Source organism: Grus americana, chromosome 5 (assembly GCF_028858705.1).
Source record: "Grus americana isolate bGruAme1 chromosome 5, bGruAme1.mat, whole genome shotgun sequence".
In the NCBI taxonomy this organism is placed as follows: Eukaryota; Metazoa; Chordata; class Aves; order Gruiformes; family Gruidae; genus Grus; species Grus americana.
Window position 1 is genome coordinate 44,610,071 of NC_072856.1, and position 17,756 is coordinate 44,627,826.

General features: G+C 42.4%; 1 protein-coding gene across 8 annotated transcripts in view; it reads right to left on the minus strand.

Moving 5' to 3' along the window:
* The window catches only part of ENTPD5 (ectonucleoside triphosphate diphosphohydrolase 5 (inactive)), a 30,410-nt gene extending 12,773 nt beyond the window's left edge, over positions 1-17,637 (minus strand). For 3 of the 8 annotated variants that reach the window (XR_008577321.1, XR_008577322.1, XM_054827099.1), the window contains exons 1-9: positions 17,502-17,637; positions 11,789-12,066; positions 10,488-10,567; positions 8,321-8,464; positions 7,863-7,938; positions 6,184-6,219; positions 5,210-5,298; positions 2,496-2,575; positions 914-975 (exon numbers count right to left, since the gene is read on the minus strand). Coding sequence is in view for 5 of the 8 variants with exons in the window: in XM_054827099.1 (XP_054683074.1) it covers positions 914-975; positions 2,496-2,575; positions 5,210-5,298; positions 6,184-6,219; positions 7,863-7,938; positions 8,321-8,464; positions 10,488-10,567; positions 11,789-12,005 (784 nt within the window). In the remaining 3 variants the exon portion in view is untranslated. Of the gene's footprint in view, positions 1-913; positions 976-2,495; positions 2,576-5,209; positions 5,299-6,183; positions 6,220-7,862; positions 7,939-8,320; positions 8,465-10,487; positions 10,568-11,788; positions 12,067-13,926; positions 14,231-15,020; positions 15,134-16,956; positions 17,468-17,501 lie in introns of those variants that run through there. The other 5 variants (XR_008577323.1, XM_054827101.1, XM_054827102.1 and 2 more) reach the window with 4 other exon arrangements.
* Between the last annotated feature and the right edge of the window lie 119 nt (positions 17,638-17,756).

Below are 17,756 nucleotides of genomic sequence, written 5' to 3' on the forward strand. Positions count from 1 at the left end.
GAGGGGGATTGTGGGATTGTGCAAAATTTACTATGGGATGTTTAGGGCAAGGCTCAGAGGCAGGGAAAGGGGGAAATCAAGGGATCAGGGAAGTGCAAGCATGGGAAATTGGAGAGGACGATAGAAGGTGTCAATCACCAGTAAGCAGGCAGCTGGTCAGTATGCTTTTCTGGCTGAGCCTTGTGACCAATCATGGCAGGCTGTCCTACGTTTTTCTTAAACCCTGTTCCCAACTGGTTTTGATTTGAGTACATTCCAGTAACTAACACAAGTCCATCTAGCTGCCAAGTAAGAGTCCAGAAAGTGGAAAGACCCCAGGTCCTGGCCAGAGACTAGACAAAAGGCCCAAGGTCTGGGCATGAGCGGAAAGACTTAAGGTCTGGGTCAGAGACTGGAAAGGCTCAGCAACGTGAGTATGCATTCAGGTTAGGGAGTGAGAGTGCATGTGATATGCTTATGGACTCCAAGCTAGACTAGTCAGTGAATACAGCAGGAGGTCTGGGGGAACATGGCGGGCCAGGCAGATAACAGAGACACCTATAGAGTGGGTCTGGCCTAAGCAGCAATCCTTGGGAAAAGGATCTATTCATGTTTTTTGTGTTTCTGTGGATGCTTGTAAAGCTGTGCGTTTGTGGGTGGCCATGCCTATGTAGTGGCTGTATGTTCCCATGTGTGCATTGCTGGAATTTGCACTCAGTCTCACTGCTGGCTGAACCTGGAAAGAGGGAAAAGCAGCTGTCTCATAAGGCAACTCCTTAATAAGTAGTAACCTGTTTCCAGACTGATCTATACCAGCAAAAACATAGAAAAGTGCAAAGTACAGAGGTAAAGACATGGGAAATGGGCTTCTGACACAAGACTAAGTCTAACCGTCTCTTCAGAATTCTGGGGATGTCTTATCATATGAACATACCTTCCATATTCAAAGCTCCAAGTGTTGCTAGTCTGGCAGCTTTTAGTCCAAATCCCAAATAGCTGCAAACAACAGACATTACAGTTTTAATTCTTGCACATCTGGTATGCTTCACCCATAGCCTCTTCCTAAATCCTGGAACACCCAACCCAAATTTCCTTCCTCTGCTTCCCACAAGTCTCCCCTCTCTAAAACAGAGTTCCCTTTGCCAGAACAATTCCAAGTACCAAAAGAGCAACACAAACCCAAGAATTACAGATAGCTGTAAAATGGGTAAATCTAAAACTGCAGAAAGTGGTTAGAGCTGATGTGACATTTCTACAAGACATTGATGAAAAGCAAAAATGCAGAGTCTTAAAAACAAGGGAGAGAGACAGGGATGTGAGGAGTACGTGAGGAATAGGATGGCCATTCTTATGTCACACATAAGACTATGTGCTCTTAGGGCAGAACTAATAGAAGAACTGCAGAACCTCCCACTAAATGGGAGCTGTGCCTTTTTGTGAAATTCACCTGTTTGACTCCACAGATGACTGCTATACTCATTACAGGCTAGGATGGGAGCAACATTCATGAGAATGCCATTACACGTTGCTGGCTTCAGCAACACAGCTAGATTCAAAACCTGTTGCCCTTTCACTCCCATCTCTGTGCTTGGCTACTTATCCCTTTAATACAAACGTTTACAGAATAATCAGAGTTAAACTAACCTCCAGCTCATTTTTTAGGAGATGATTTTCAGTCCCAATTATTTTAAGTGATTTAATGGACTGTATTAGTGAATACAGCAATCAGTCACATCAGTAAATGTAAGCAGTAGGAGAGAAGAGCTATTAAACTATCCTTCCTGTCAAGTAAGCATATTCTGTAACTGACTGAGATGATAATCTTCACCACACTAGTAATGAGCTGAGACCAACTCTCTATTACACACAGTTGATTTCTCATTGGACTGTAAGTCATGTAGGTAAACTCTCTTGATTTCACTGCAGACACCTCAGAAACTCGTTAGCTTAATGCAGTAAGCACAGTTATATTATTCCAGGCCAAGTATCCCCTCCAGTTGGTTCAAGAATCTGTTGTGCTCCATGGTCTGTATCAGCTGCCTGTGGTTGCCTCTCTTTGGTTTTATCAGTCTAGGTTTTACTTTTTGTCCAGTTGCTGATGAGAGGTGCCATTTTGAACTAAGAAGAAAAAAGTCTCAGGAAGGTCCTCTTTCCAAATCTCTAACCAGGTTTAGTTCTGACTACTGGCATGATATCCGCCTTTCTGCTTGGTACAGAATACTTGGCTTGAATCCACTAATAAGAATTCTTTTCCTTAAATATAGTGACTCATTGTGCTTCCTCTTCATTTGACAGACTAATATTCCCTTGCAGTGATATTAACCATGATCCTGGAAGGTTTCCAGTCAACTAATGTCATGTTCCACTTCAACTAATGTTTCAAGCAGACAACAAAACTAGTAAAAAATTACGGTCCCAACAGCTGGTAACAGGATGACATGGTCGTTTGTGGTTAGCTCAGGGGCTGCAGAAAGACTGATTTCCCCAGCGGGCACAGCAGCCTTTTTGCTCCTCACCTGTGGGTATAGAGCTTGTAGGTGCTATTAAACATTTCAAATGAGGTAAGAAAATCCCCAGGGGTTTCCTTCAAAGTTTCCTAAAAGTTAAGTAAAAGAAGAAATCTTTTAGTTTCTACTATGCAATAAAAAATAACCAACTTTGATGTCATATCACAGATACAACCATAGGGTTTACTGCACACTCATCTGATCTGCTTTGAAAACAACAGTTTTCCAATGGTGCCCACTGTGGAAATATCTGCCGCTTTTAACACTGAGTTCATTTATATGCATCTTTGTGTATGATGTATAATAGAGAAGCACAACAGATCAGGATGAAAATACTTTCTAATTCAGGATACCTGAATTTTTCAGAGTACTTACGTGCTAGTCTCTATATACAGAGTTCCCATCAAAATCAACTGCACTAGAAGCACTATGAACTTTTGCAACTCAGACCAGACATCTCAATTCAGGAACTCAGATGAATTAAAAATGTAAAGTATAGGCCACATTTTCGCCATGTTAAATGTCATGCTGATACTCAAGGAAACACTGTGACCACTCACTCCCAGTCTAAGGGCTGCTCTACCTCCTGGTTTAAGTGCTTTCCTCAAAATTAACCTCTTGTCTCACCACCTCCAGTTTTCTTCCTTCCACAGTCTTCCCTCTGCGTGCACCCCTGCTCCACTGGTACTCAGTCCCTGCCTTCTTCCCAGACTAACTGTCATGTTCTTGTAAACCTGAACCAGTTTAGGGCTCCTTTGCTTCCTGAGGTCTCAATCCCAGTTTCTGTCTTTCCTCTGCTAGTTACGTCACTCTCCCATCCTTTCTTGCCCCTGTGCATTCATCAGACACTCTGTTATTTGGACAAAGCAGCAGAATGTCAGTGAGGACTGAAGCTGCAAAGTCTCTGTAGTTACCATTCAAGTAACCAGATACAGCAAAAAACCCCCACCAAACAGATCTGGAATTGTAGAGTCCTAGACAGAAGCCTGCTCAAAACTGAAAGAGATTTGGCAGTATTCAGCTTGAGTTGCTCCTGAACAAATACAGACTGAAATTTGTTTCAGATAGAATTTTTGCCTCAGAGAGATTTTCATTGGAATGGCAGTCACATCCTTGACTCAACACACCCAGACCCTGCTGTATTTTCAGTTCTGTTCCTAAACCTTATGTCACAAAAACTTTTAAAAAGGAGAGATCCTAAAAAAAAATATTTGGAGAAAACAAACTTTTTTTCATGCCTTACTTTCACAAAAATGTAGAAATCCTCACACTCCTTCCAAGAGAGGCAGGTACCAGACAGACAAATTTCATGATTATTACGATTGGTTTTTAGTTGCTTATAACTTTGGCAATAATACCATGAAAAGCATAAGACTACCTTAGAAACAGCTCCATGCAGCTACCGTTATATGTCTTCTATTTGCTTGTAATCTATATTTCATTAATGAATCTCTTACTATTACAGTATTTTGTTCAAAATGAATACAAGAGCAAACATGCGACTGCCTTAGATCGTAGGAAGGGGGGAAAAAAAACCTTCTGCAAACCAAAGGGTGAAATCCCTGCTAATTGTGTCGGATAGGAAGAACCCTTCATACTGAGCTACGTATGTGCTTTTTTGTATGAACTTGACAATACAGGTGAGAAGCAGTAGCAAACCCTCGAGGCCTTTTCCTGCAAGGCTCTAAGGAGAAGTTTGAATCCTGAGCTGCAGTTCAGCCTACTTCACAGCTCTATTTATTCTCCAAAACCCTGACATGCAACACCCTTTCCTGTTGGTCCAGTGCCCACTTCAGCAGGTGTTATCAACACGAAACAGACGGCAAGCCCAGAGTACCTCAGGCTTTGCTGAACAGGATAAGGTTGCACGTCATGTTTCAGCGTGACCCACCATTGCAGAATTAAAATATCCTGATATGAAACCCATGTGTTTTGTGGTCCCCAAACACCCTTTGAAAATCTCAATTTCTGTAAACAAAAAATGTTAAATAAAGGACTCCTGCAGAAAGAGGGACAAAATCAGCTCCACAATATCAATGTACAGAATGCCATAGTGACCTTCCAATACCCATGTCATTGTCCCATGCAAACTTCAGACTTGGGTCTCAGTTCAGACTGTTTCTAAAGAGCTATAGAATTCCTGATAAATCCAGCAGAGATGGACTGAGGGGCAGAGAGGGGAATTCTCAAAGAAAATTAGAAGAAATTGATAAAAAAAACAAAGAGGGATCGGCTGTGCTATCATAAAGATATTTGCCTCATGAGACACCCTCCTCCTCCTGCCTCTCTTCCCCCTGCCAAATTTAGTTAGAATCTGCTATCAGACTGGAATGGGAAAAAAAAGATAACTCACAGTAGACACTAAATTTCTTGTAATATGCAAGAATATTTTCCTGGAAATGTTCTACATTTATTGAATACAAAGTAATTATCTGCATTAATGGGGCCTTCCCAGGTTGGGTCTGGAAAACAAAAGCTGTTTCTCTTTGTTTTTACCCATTTGCTTGGTTTCTTTTTTTCTTCATTGTTATCCAGGCTCCTTTGTTTGCAAGTGCCTATCAGCCAACTGCTGATGTCAAAGAGAACAGAAATACAGATGTTCTGTACACCACAGATGTTCCGCTTGTGCCAGTGCTGACAAAGTGATACCAGAGCACGCGGCAGTGCTCAGGTCTCTCCACTGGCCTTGCATCCCAACCCGCACACTTGTAACCACTCCTCACCTCAAACCGTGGCAGGAATGTGATTTGCGTTGAGGCTCCTCCCAAGTCCAGAGTCCCAACAGTATGCTGGTTCCGGCCAGACAGCTGTCCTGCAAACAACATCATGCCCAGAACAGCCCCAAGCGCACAAATGTTAAAATGTGGATACCGCATCTATGTTCAAGGAACTGACAAGTCATCCCATTATCACAGCACTACAGGAGGGCTGAGCTGGCCTTCAAAGACAAAACACATCACAGAAAAAAGGTAGGCTAACAGAAGGTATTACGAAAAGATTTATGGGACTTTCTTCCCTGATTCCAATTTTACCTCCAAAGAAGCAAAAGCAGATAAATCTCTACATATCCAGTAAGAGCTGAGAGAGACAAAGTATCTCCTGCAGAAGACTGTCAGGGAGAGTACACGAATTCTGTAACCACCATACAGCCGGTCAAACGCAGCAAGAGAGGAAGGATAGTAAGAGCAGAACCAGCTATTATCATTCCTCTTCATCTAGAGCAGCTTTTTTGCTTGCTCATTAATCTACCAGAGTACTGATTTTCTTTTCTCTTCACTAGATTGCATTCCCAGAATTTCTCAGAGCCAGCAAGGCTAAAGCACCAGTGCATTCCCTGTTACACCATTTTAGTTGCATAGTTCACACTGGGATGAAGAACACTGTAAAACCTTGTTTCCCACCCTGCTAAGAGATTAGCAGTACCACTCCCCCATGAATGTTGCAAAAGCCAGCTTGCCAGTGCCTCCCAGCCCTGAGTAAATCCTGGTACCTTCTGGATTAAGATGCCTTCTTCTTACTACAGGTGTGCTCTCCCCCTGGAACACACTCTGTCCAAGACAATCCACTGCTTTAGCACTGTGCCACAGTGGGGAGGAAAAGCAGGACATGGCAACCAAGGCAGAGGAACTTAGGGTGATCACCTTCACAGAAGAGACTCAAGTTCATATTTAGAGAGAAGTTATACAGAATTAACTACCTGTCAAAAAGTTCACAGTGATCCAGGCTAAAATTCCTGCAAAGAGTGAAAAAGGAAAAAAAAGTCACCAGGGAATACTCCTACAACCTCCTGCTCACCCTCACCGCCCCTCCATGTTATTTATTTACCTGGCAATCATTACTAACTTAATGTAACCACCCTGTACTTCTGAGATTGATTCAAACTTACAATTAAGTGATATGATCAACTATTGACTCATTAAAATTTGATAAGATAGGACAGGTAGAACATTTGTAACTTCCATGCAACTGCAGCACACACAAGTCATGTCTATAATCCAAACAATAAACAAAGAAGTAACTAGCAGACACAGTGCACAAGTTTCCTTGGGCACTTTCCCCCCCCCGCCGCAGCATTTCAATTTCTAATCTGAAAATTGCATACACACTGCTCTGTGTTCTAATGTTGTGGCTTCTGTAATTACACTACAGACATAGTGGCAACCAGTAAAACACAAACAACACTTCTTTGGCTCCAGCGGCTTGCCTGATGCTGGCATGATTCTCACCCAAACGTAGGTAAACACGTGACAGTAGAAGAGGTGGGATTTTTAAATAACCCTTGGCAGGCTACACTGTGTTCTATTATGCCTCATTAGTCCTGCTCCTTGTCAACACGACACTTCTTCCTACTATACAATTCACCCATTAATCCTAGTGACATGCTATGCACTGCACTGTACTTCACCAAATATTTGCAGACTTCATGTTACTTCTCCTTTTCTCTTGGCCGATATGGACAGATTTTGCTCTTTAATCTTCCTCCATTTATTAGTTGTTTAAGTGTTGTGATAATTCCTTTTTCTTTGCTTGAACAACTTCCAAACTGGCAATATATCTGCCATAATGGCGTGTTCAGGACTGAATGTAACATCACAGATGGCTCTTTTCAGGCATCCATACAGGAAGATTATTATCTGCCTGTTCTCCGAGGTAATATGTCTGGACATGTAGCCAAAATGTTACAGTGGTCTGTTCTGCACTGCAAAGTCATCACTCACTCCAAACCTACAACGTATTTCACCTTTTCTTGTATTTTATGTTACTTCCTTTGCTACTTTACTAGCTGCATTTTTCCCATCAGTATATTTTTATTTATTATTATTTTTTGTTATCTAATTTTTAATACTTGCCAATTATCCTTCATTCTCCTCTAATATTCACAATGCTTCCAACTTTAACCCCCAAACTAATGAGCTAATCATAATAGGTTATTTTTAATGCTGATATTGCAGAATTTACTAGGCACTTTCCATAAGCTTCCTAGCTTGCTATATATTGTCATGTAGCCTTTCTGAGGTGGACACCATCTTTTTTTCTACCAGTTCCCAAGAGCAGGCTTCAGCTGGTTAGCCTGCATTAGCCTGCATACTTATTTCTGAGATGAGGTTCTCTTCTGGAACCTCAGAAGCTTTCAGATGAACCTTCATCTGCTAACTCATAAATCTCTGTGTGTGTCTGCCTTTGTAGCCTGACAGATGACCAAGTAATCAACACCTCGTAGGAAAAGCAGGATTGCATTGTTTCAAACAGGGTTAGAAACCTTTTATTTTTTCCCTCAGTTTAGTGACATTTCTCTTTCTCTCTCACATTGATAAGATCTCTCTCTCTCTCTCCCCCATTTCTCTTGGCTTTCAATTTTCCTCATCTAAAACATACCTTCATAAGACCCATCCATGATGCTAACACTGTCCTCTGGAACAAGAAATGGTGATTCCTCAAAGACTTCTCTCACCTGAAGAAAGAAATAATGATTAGATTCCTTGGTCTTAAGAGTCTTTTTCTGCTCTGAGGGTGACAGAGAAAGTTTTCTTTTTCACAGCACTAGAAAATAAGACAAGGGTATGGAGTAGACAATATTCTTCCTCTTTCAAGGGTCAGGAAAGACAGAAAGAAGGATTGTAGGTCTCTCTCCCCATGCCTTCTATCCATATCACAACAGCAGATTTCAGGACCATACAAAAAAGCCTGTATAGTCTGTGAGTTTCATACTATCATGGGATTACAGTCACTTTTCACAGCTGAAATTCTCTTATGCTAAATAGAATGGAGAACCGAGTCATGAAAGATGAAACAGGGAGAGCAACACTAGTGCATCCAAAAGATCTTAGTGTTACCTTTAAAAGCAGAGCCTGAGCTTTCTCCTCTGACAGCAAGCGCAGTCCAGCTGTGGCTTTTAACACTACTGGGGTCTTCTTCCAGAGATGAGGTGGCACAGCATCTACAGCCATGTCCAGCAATTTTCTGACAGTTTCAGCACCCTAACAGGAAAAAGATGTTTTTCTAACAGTTTATTTCCACAGGCCTCCCAATTCCCCCTCAACACTAGTGAAACCAGTATTCAGTAGCAGAAGATACCTCACCCACACCCAAGATAAGTGTAAAAACTGTGCTAGACGTCTCATTAGAACCTTAAAGAGAATGCCCGCATTGGAAGGAAGAGATAAATCTTATTCAGAGATAAATCTTAGGCGGGAGAAATTTCATTGTAGAAGGTATTTTTTGGAAAGGATGGAGGGAAGTGAGAGAACTGATTACCTGACAAACCTAAACGTATTGCAGTATGATGAAGCTAAATGGTGCAATTACTGACTAAAGCTACCAAGGTCAGGGTGAATGTCTGTAGATTTCACTAAATGCAATATAAGAATCCTAAATATGTCCACAGCAAGTAGCATAATTAAAATGCCAGCTGTAGAATGGTTACCACACAAAGTACAGGCATTACTGCTGGGCTCTCAATTATTTAAACTGCTCTAACAACTACAGTTTGGCATTAACAATAAACATTGTCCTGCAAAATTTCTAGAAATTTCTTTTGGGGTGAATTCTTCTCCTCTCCTACCAACAAACAAGACGATTTAGTGAAATCATAGGAGATTTCACCAAAGTTTAAAAAAATCCAAAAGCCATTCACTCTTCTATAAAGTTCCACACTCAAATTCCTGTATCTCTGAATGCAAGTGAGGAAGATGAGAAACCTGAAACTCCCCTATGCTAGCCCCCAACTCCAAGACTGCTAAAGCATGCAAGGTAGAGTATCTAATCCATCATTTCTCTGGCACCTCCTTTAGCTTGTGAAACAGCTCACTGTCAGCGCAGGGGATGTGGAAAATGACAGCTTACTTCAGGACTGGTGCTGTGTATCACAACAACAGGATTGTTTTAGCGCTCTCTGCTCTGTTGCTCATTTCTGACTTCTGATCCAACAGAGTGGCATGGAATGAGTGTACTGGGTACGAATTCACAACCACCCCCATTTGAAAATAAAGAGGATGGCACCTAACTTCAATTTCTTATTAAAATTATAAATTCATATGTTAATTAAGACATCTGATTGTGGAAGATGGAACTGTCCAGCTGTGTTTTGAAAACCTCCGTATATAAACAAAACAAGTCCTGAGGCAGTGGAAGAGTAACTGCCTGTACCTAACTCATTATTCAGCTAAAACTGAATTCAAAAATACTTGAACTGAGCATGACTGAAGCAAGTCCTACATATCACTGAGCACTAGCTTCCAAGCCATGATTCCAAAGATAACAGCCAAGAATCAAAACAAGTAAATTACTGGAAGTCAGATGATAGAAGCAGAGAATACACTTAGAGAAATATTAAGGCCTGACTTAACCTGCTAAACGCATCTTTATTCTTCACCTTCTCCATAACTTTTTAACAAAAATTAACTTTTGTACATCTGACTATACACACAAAAATAAACATTTTTAGGAGTCAGAGAAATGAACCATGTATGCTTGTCAATGTAACTTGACTAAAAAAGAAAACCCCTGCAGTCTTAACCCCTTACTTCTAAACTAAACAAATCAAACCAAAATATGCCCATTCTGAACTGTGACCAGCACTGAAGATTTCAACCAAAAGGAAAAACTAAGAAATTATTAGTAAATGAGACAGGAGTCTCATATTTACTCATATTGGGGTACCTATAGGGGAGATAAACATTGAATATGGATGCTGCTAAAGCCAAAAAATCACTCTGTCTTTGAATTTCTCAAAGGCATATAGTCTAGTTTATATATTGCATTTACGCAATTAATTAAGCTATTGTTCCACTGATGAAATATGTAAAACAACAGCTCCCATTTCACTGTGTAGAAATTAACTCACAAAAGTAGAGCAACAGGTTTAGAGAGCCAGTGGTAGAACCTTTATATTTGTTCTTGACTCTCTGCAATTACAATTAGTAATACTTGAACTGCTTGGTGGAGTCCAACTGATATTAGCAGAAGCAAGACCAACTCATGGGGAACGAAGGAGAGCCTTACCTTTTCAGGCTGATCAGCATATGCAGAAAGACCTGGCTTCACAGACTCAAAGATTTCCCCTTCCAACTCTGGAAGGTTTTCTGCACAAATGAAACATCACATGAAAAAGTCAACAACTTGAATCTTTTTCTTTAGTTTCAAAAAGGTTGCCTGCAACCCACATAAAGTGATTGTCCTTGATTTCCCCTTGCAAACAATACTATTCCGCCCCCCTAAAACAAGCACTGGTCTTTCACTTCAGGAACGTATTTAACAGAATGTTGCCCTTGTATCCTCCAAGTTCACAATTAATTTATCAAGAACATGTTGATATAATTAGAAGTACGTTCATTTTGCATTTGTGAACTACAATGAGTTACAGCAATGTAGTATGACTGTTGCTTAATCTTAATAAAATTTCTTTCCCTTTCTGTCCCCAAGCTAATTGTGAAACACTAATTCATATGAAGACGCACACAGTCGACTCCTGATTATCCTTAGGTGATTCATCCAACTCACAAACACAGAACAGAGCTGACTGGGCTCAAACATTTGGTTGCAAAGCCAAACAAGTGTGACCATTGCTCCCACAGCAACTTGGGTCTAGAAGTTATCCCTGTGTATTGCATATTACAAGTCAGGCTGAGTCCGCCAAAGCTAGATGTTGTACCAGTCCTTCCAAACTAAGGTTGAAATCACATGAAGCCACACGAGCTTATTAGCCAAGTCCCATCAACCAGCCTTCAACCTTTGCGAATTTGCTGGCTCGCTGTACCCAAGCTAATTCACCCTGTTGCATGCGCAGCTGGCTTGGGTACCTCTGCACTGTGTCAGAAGCAGATATATACTGGAGTGTGGTGCATCTGTGCACAGAAGTGGTCCTGGAAACGGCTCAGACCTTCGGTGCTTGTAACTCTTTAATTTACTGATTTTAATTTGCTATGAAATGTGACATATAAACATATGCAGAATTTAAGTATCTCTCTGTATAATTCAAGGTAACATGCAACTTGGCAAAACCAGTGTAAGCCTCTTCCCAGCTCAGTGAGACATTCCTTTAAACGGCTGCATAGGTGAAAATCTTTAGAAATTCAGAACTCTCCAGTATACCCAAGTTTCAAAAGATCTACAAAAGAGATATTTTCACAGCAAAACACCACCCCAAATGGACAATAATCATTTGCTGGAGGACTACTTGAAGGACAAACTGCAGAAATCTTCAGTTGTTCCTAAATGCTATGTTGGGGGAAAAAAAAGCTGTTTTGGGAAGCTGAAACCTGAGTCAACACACTCCAACTGCACAGACTGACACGGGGTCTTACCTGGGCTCTTCTGCACAAAGGTGTAAATGTGAATCCGGGTTCCAGTGCTTCCTGCATCAAACATTATGCCATAAAAAGTGTTGGCTTTGGCATTTATAGGGCACACATTAGGTGGAAAGAAATCCTGAAACCACATCTCCCTGTTTGAATGGGAATGAACAAAGGACAAAGAGGAAAACGCCAGTGCTAGAAGGATAGGGAGTCTGGAACATGCCATCCTGCCAGGACCCCTTGAGGCAGTCAAGTATGGATCAGCAATCACAGAGCTGCAGTAGGTTCTGTAGAAAAACAAAACAAAACAAAACAGGAATGGAAATTACCAAGAGCCCTCTCCTTAAAAAGTCTGTAGAAAAAAAAAATTTAAAAAAATCAGTCTGTACACATATAATCTGCCTTTTAGATGCTTTTCAACACCTCACACAAAAGATAGATTTACTGCACTTAGTGCTACAACTGTATCTAAGTCATTTGTTCTTTCAGAGTAAAGGTTTTCCATCTTCCAAATGCAGAAGAGTTAAAGTAGCCTGCTTCCCAGTATTTCTAGTTTTGACTTTAGACATTTTTTTCTCTGATTTGGCTTGACAGTTCTCAACATTTACAGTCCCCAGAACCTCCAAAAAGCCCAAATGTTATCTGAAAAGAAGCATCACCAAAGGGGAGCTCGGGGCAGAACTGCTTTGCCCTAACATTTACAGACATGAGATGCTGTGGCAGAACACAGTGTTATTCAGAGTCACAAACAAAGAGAATTTCGTTTTGCGCTAAGAGCAGCTGCTGGGAAAGATCAGCACACAGAGTGATGGCATATCCTTCCAGCAGCATCCTTGTCCCCAAGAAAAGCCTGTGCTGCACGAGAGGGACTGAACTGTAAAGTCCACTTGGGCTCTGCCTCTCAATATTTTTCATACTTTTTCCATCTTCATGTTGTTTTTTCATTATTTTCTCCTGACACAGTTTTCATTTTGAGAATTACAAAAGAACCCAACAAAACCTCACCACACTCCCACATCTAGACCAGTTGCCCTGAACACTCAGGTTGCTTACGCAGCTTCTAACAACACCTTCTATAAGCCAAGGCCCCAAAGTTGTCTGATGCAGTATAGGATATCAAGATACAACTACAACTCCTCCCTGTTAACACGTATGTCTTTGCGTATATTTTTTCCTAAGAAATACTAATCAAGGAAAGATATGGGCACAGAAATTATAGGTTTCATTAGGTGCCCAGGTAAAAAGGAGCATAATATACAGCTATCTTTCTTATTTGCATTTTAACAGCAGAAAAGAGCATGTGGCCAGATGCCCCAGCATATGCAGTATCGCCTGCACTGACATACACACGGCACTCAGCATACAGAAGGTGCAAACAGCTCCTTATCATTCTCCAGACACTTGGTAACACATCCATCCGCCCACAGCACTGAATATTTACTTCATACGTCTGTTCATCTGCTCTGCCCCGGACCCTCACCCACCTCTAGCCCTTACATCTGATTGTATTTTAGCGATCTGCTCAGCCCCAATATGTTCGTTCTCTCAAAATCTTTATTTGCCATCTCTATCCTACATTTATTCATCCCTAACCCAAACCTCTCTCCTTTCCTTTCTATGTGAACCAGACACGGCCTCTGTTTCCACACACCTTTCTCCCACGCCCAAAGTTCTCACTTATCCTCCACTACCTTTTATCCCAGATTTAGCCCTCATACGACTTTTAGTATTACCATCCTTCACCTTTGTCCCCAGTTACAGCAAAGTGAGATTAACTTTTACCCATTCTCAGTACACAACGTCACATTGGGTCACTCCTCAAGCGCCCCTCTAACTCACTCAAGTGTTCAGCTATCTCTAGGGCAAACAAAACGCACAGCCCACTGCAGAAGGGTAGCCTTGCCTGTCTTCTGTGACCTTTATTTGTATCCTCGCGTTCTTAGTAAACGCGGAGTGCCGAGAGCAGAAGCACAAGCTCTTGATCCGCTCTGCCTTAGAAGCACGTTCTGAGAAGAGGAAGAAGCGACTTTACAATTCCACCAACGGGCAATAGCACTGGCCGCCCTCTGTGACAGATCAATGCCAACTGTAACAGTTTCTAAAGCATTCACATTTTATGTGCAAATGAGTAAAAACTTAGTCCTAACCTGTAACAACTTAAAAGTCCTATCCTGAACAGAGTTCATGAAAAGTGCTGAGCTGTGTGGCAGCTTCATAGCCGTGGATTTGTACTAAGATGCAGCTGGCATTACCCACGTTTGCTTCATCACTGCAAGGAGGTCTACTGAACATCCAAGAAGCTGTGCTGTTTTAACAGAACATAAGCCGCATTAATGAGTAGTACCTTCCAGCTGGTGAGAAGAGGTGGTGTTATTCTCACGCAATGTAAGGATTTTGCTTACTGAACAATCACAAATACAACCCAAACACCTGCCTTAAGAACAAACTCCAGAGTCCTATTACAAATGACACGTGACATTTACGCAAGCCTCAGAATCTCAGCGAGCTGAAAATATCTGAGCAACTGCCATCATTAATATGTTTTTCTTGCCAGATCTACTAGTGGATGAACCCTAGTTTCCCATGAAACACTCCCTCACTAAACTTCTCTTCTCTGTGCCTTCTCAGATATCTACCACAATTTCACTTTCCATTCTCTACTTCTCCCCTGACTTTCTTCCTTCCCACCTTTACCCTCATAAGGACAAAAAAAATAAAACTCAGGATTTTATTTTCCTTCTCCCTTGTTAAGGATGAGAAAAGCACTCTGAGCCTCCTCGATGAGTTGATGCAGACCATTTAACCAAGTGCCCTACCAAAAAAGCGTCTACAAGAAGCAGAAAAATAGATGAGATTAAGAAATCAGAGACAAGAGAGGGAAATGGGCAGAGCATAACAGAAATGGCAATGGAAAAGGAATTTGGAAAGAGAGGGTTGGAACAAAGAATGGAGGAAAAAAAATGAGGGTAGAAGTAGACAAAAGGGAGAGATTAGTTACTGAGAAGGGAAAATATATTTCCAAAAGACCTCCTCTTAAACAACTTAAAATCCTAGGATGGATAAAACGAACAGCAAACAAAAAGGAGAAAACAGGGTAACAGTAATATGAGCACAAGTTCATTCATATAAGCAAGCAGTTCAGCAGGTAAAATGCACAGATCATCGTCAGCAGGCTCCAGTTACTGCCTTTATTAATGAGCAGTAATAATCAACATCAATCGCAAACAGGTTAGGCACACACCTGAAGCAGGATGGAAGCAACAGCTATTCCACTCCAGAGATTCCTAACGAAAACCACTTCGGAGCGCTGCAACAAAAGACACTGCGCCTGCACTTCTTCACCTTCGCTTTCAGCTAGTAGGAGTGGACTACGTATCAGGCAAATTATAAGATCACGGAGGCACATAAAATATCAGTCGAGTTGCTTTATTCAAATTTCAGTTTATCATTGCTCAATACAAGCAGTGAAACATGCTCAGATAATTACATGGGATGAATTTCAAGAAGTTGAAGGTTAACAGAGTTCGACAAGTTAGTAAAACATTTACACAAACATTATGAGTGACCTCTACAGCACTGGCCTGAGTCCAGTGACACAAGGTAGAACGCTCATTTCCCAATGCAGAGAAACACATGTAAATATCATCTGTATAAGACAGATTTTAGACACTAAGCCAAGAAAGTTGAAGCACATCCAATACAAAGATTTGGAAGATGCACAGACTGTACATTCCAAAAATACTGGGATGCTGCATAGAGACTGCCAAGACTGAAAGCATGAATAGCAAGAAAGAAAAAAAAAAGCAACAAAACCCCCCAAAACCAAACAAACTCTTCTTTAACAACAAAAGTAAAAACAATGCCATAATAATAATAATAAACCTTAAGACAGCCAAACACAACCTTACTTAGTTTGCCATTCACAGAAACGTGGGTAATTTTCAAGACAAGAAATTCTCGCCCACATTCTTCAATATTTCTGACAAAAGAACATTGAAAACTCAAACCACAGCAACAGGAGCATCTCGCTGTAAAAAGGAGTCTGTCTGATCTCAGGGGAAGGAAAAGCAGTGTACATGAGATATTTTCTAAAACATTATTGGGAAATATTTGGATATAAAGAAAAATATTAGGAAATAATTAGAAATATTTAAGATATATAAACATTTAGGCAAATATTTTAGGAAACAAAATAGATGAACCGTGTAATTAATATTATTTATTGCCGAAGCACAGCAAAAATAACTCAGAATAGAAGGTCTATTTTCTGCACTAAAGCGGTAACAAGACCTATGTCCCAGATGAGCAGCTTTTACACTTTACACTCATGATTAGACAAATGCATTTTTACTTTTTATTTTTTTAGAGAAACAAAAAGTTTCTGGACTTATTTTTCCCTAGTAAAAAAATGCTTTCTTGGATTGTTTTGACAAAAATTTAAGCTTCTTAAAAGTACACAGTTTAAAAATCTCAACAGAAAAAATAACTGAATACATTGGCAGCATTTCCCAGCACTTCCATAAAGATAATGGCACAGCTTTCTTTGCACATGTGCATTTGGGGTAAAATTCTGGATCTAGAGCTTTAAACGCTAGGAAAAAAAAAAACCAAACCAACTCCCAAACATGCATTATCAGCAGTTTTAATCTTCTTTTTCCCATACTGAGGCTCCAAACACACATTATTTATTTATTCTCGTTTCTAGCCAAGTGGGTTTTCAATTTTCCTATTTAATTAGACGAAGGCAGCTTTCCAAGAGACTGCTGTGTTAGTGTTGGCCTCCTGCAGCGCCAGCGTTAGCGAGCATCCCTTCACAGCTGTGTAACCGCACACCTCCAGGGGCGGCAAATAACATCTTTTATTGGACCAACCGCTGCTCTTCGAAAAGAGATTTTGGGTGATGAGAGATTTTGCCTCAGTCTCAGCCAGGGGAGAACTCCAGGGCAAATGTCAGCGTGACGCTGCTAGTTGCGCACCTTGAAAGCGTTCACCAGAGCTTCGCCAGGAATCCCCTGGAGACGGGAACCCTCACCCCCCCCGCCCAAATCTAACTACCGTCAGGGCTGTAGGTTTACTAACTTTTATACGCCTCAACGCCGAAGCATTCTCCCTTTCCCCACGTCAAGCGGCTGCAATCCAAACGCTTACACTGAACACGCCTAAAAATATTCCCCTACCTTCACTTTCCCTCCTCAAGCGAAAGCCTCCGCGGCGCCTCCCTGTACCCCACCGGCGGCGGTAAGCACGGCCCTCGGGATCCCGCGGCTGCTTTCCCGAACCCCGTACCGATAACGCCCGTCGAAATACTCATTTCTTCCTCGTTAGCCACCCACAGTTGTGACTCGATCAAGATAGCGCGTCCTTCTGCTCGCCCCGGGCGGCGGGGCCGCGGGAACTAACGGAAACGCTTTCAAGGGTCTCACGCCGCTCCCTGACACCTCCCCGGCGTCACTCCCCAGCGGAGCTCCCTCCCGGGGCACCGGGAACAGGCACGGGCCGGAGCGGGGGGTGGGGGGTGGTTCACCAGGCTCGGAGCGGCTCTCTGCCCGCTCCTCTGCCGCAGGACGGCGGCAGCCCCGAGCGGGCCTCCGGCAGCCCCCGCGCTCCCGATCCCGGCGCCGTTGGCACAGGGCGGCGGGCAGGGGTGCGGTTTCCATGGCAGCGCGGCGCTGTCACACACCTACACACACACACACACACACACCCCGCTGCGCGCGCTCACCGGTCTCTCGGAGCGCTGGCGGCGCCACATCTCGCCGGCCCTGCGTGTCACGTCAACGCGCCCACGTGACGCGCCCGTCGCGTGAGTTTCGCGTCGCGTGAGGGCGCCGTCCGGTTTCCATGGGAACAGGCCGCCGCGCGCTCCTCTCTTCGACTGCGGCGGGAGCGGGGGTGGGGGGTCCCGAGGCAGGCGACGCGCCAGGCGAACAGGCGACGTGGCGGCCGGTAACCGAGGCAACGGGGCGGGGCCTCCACG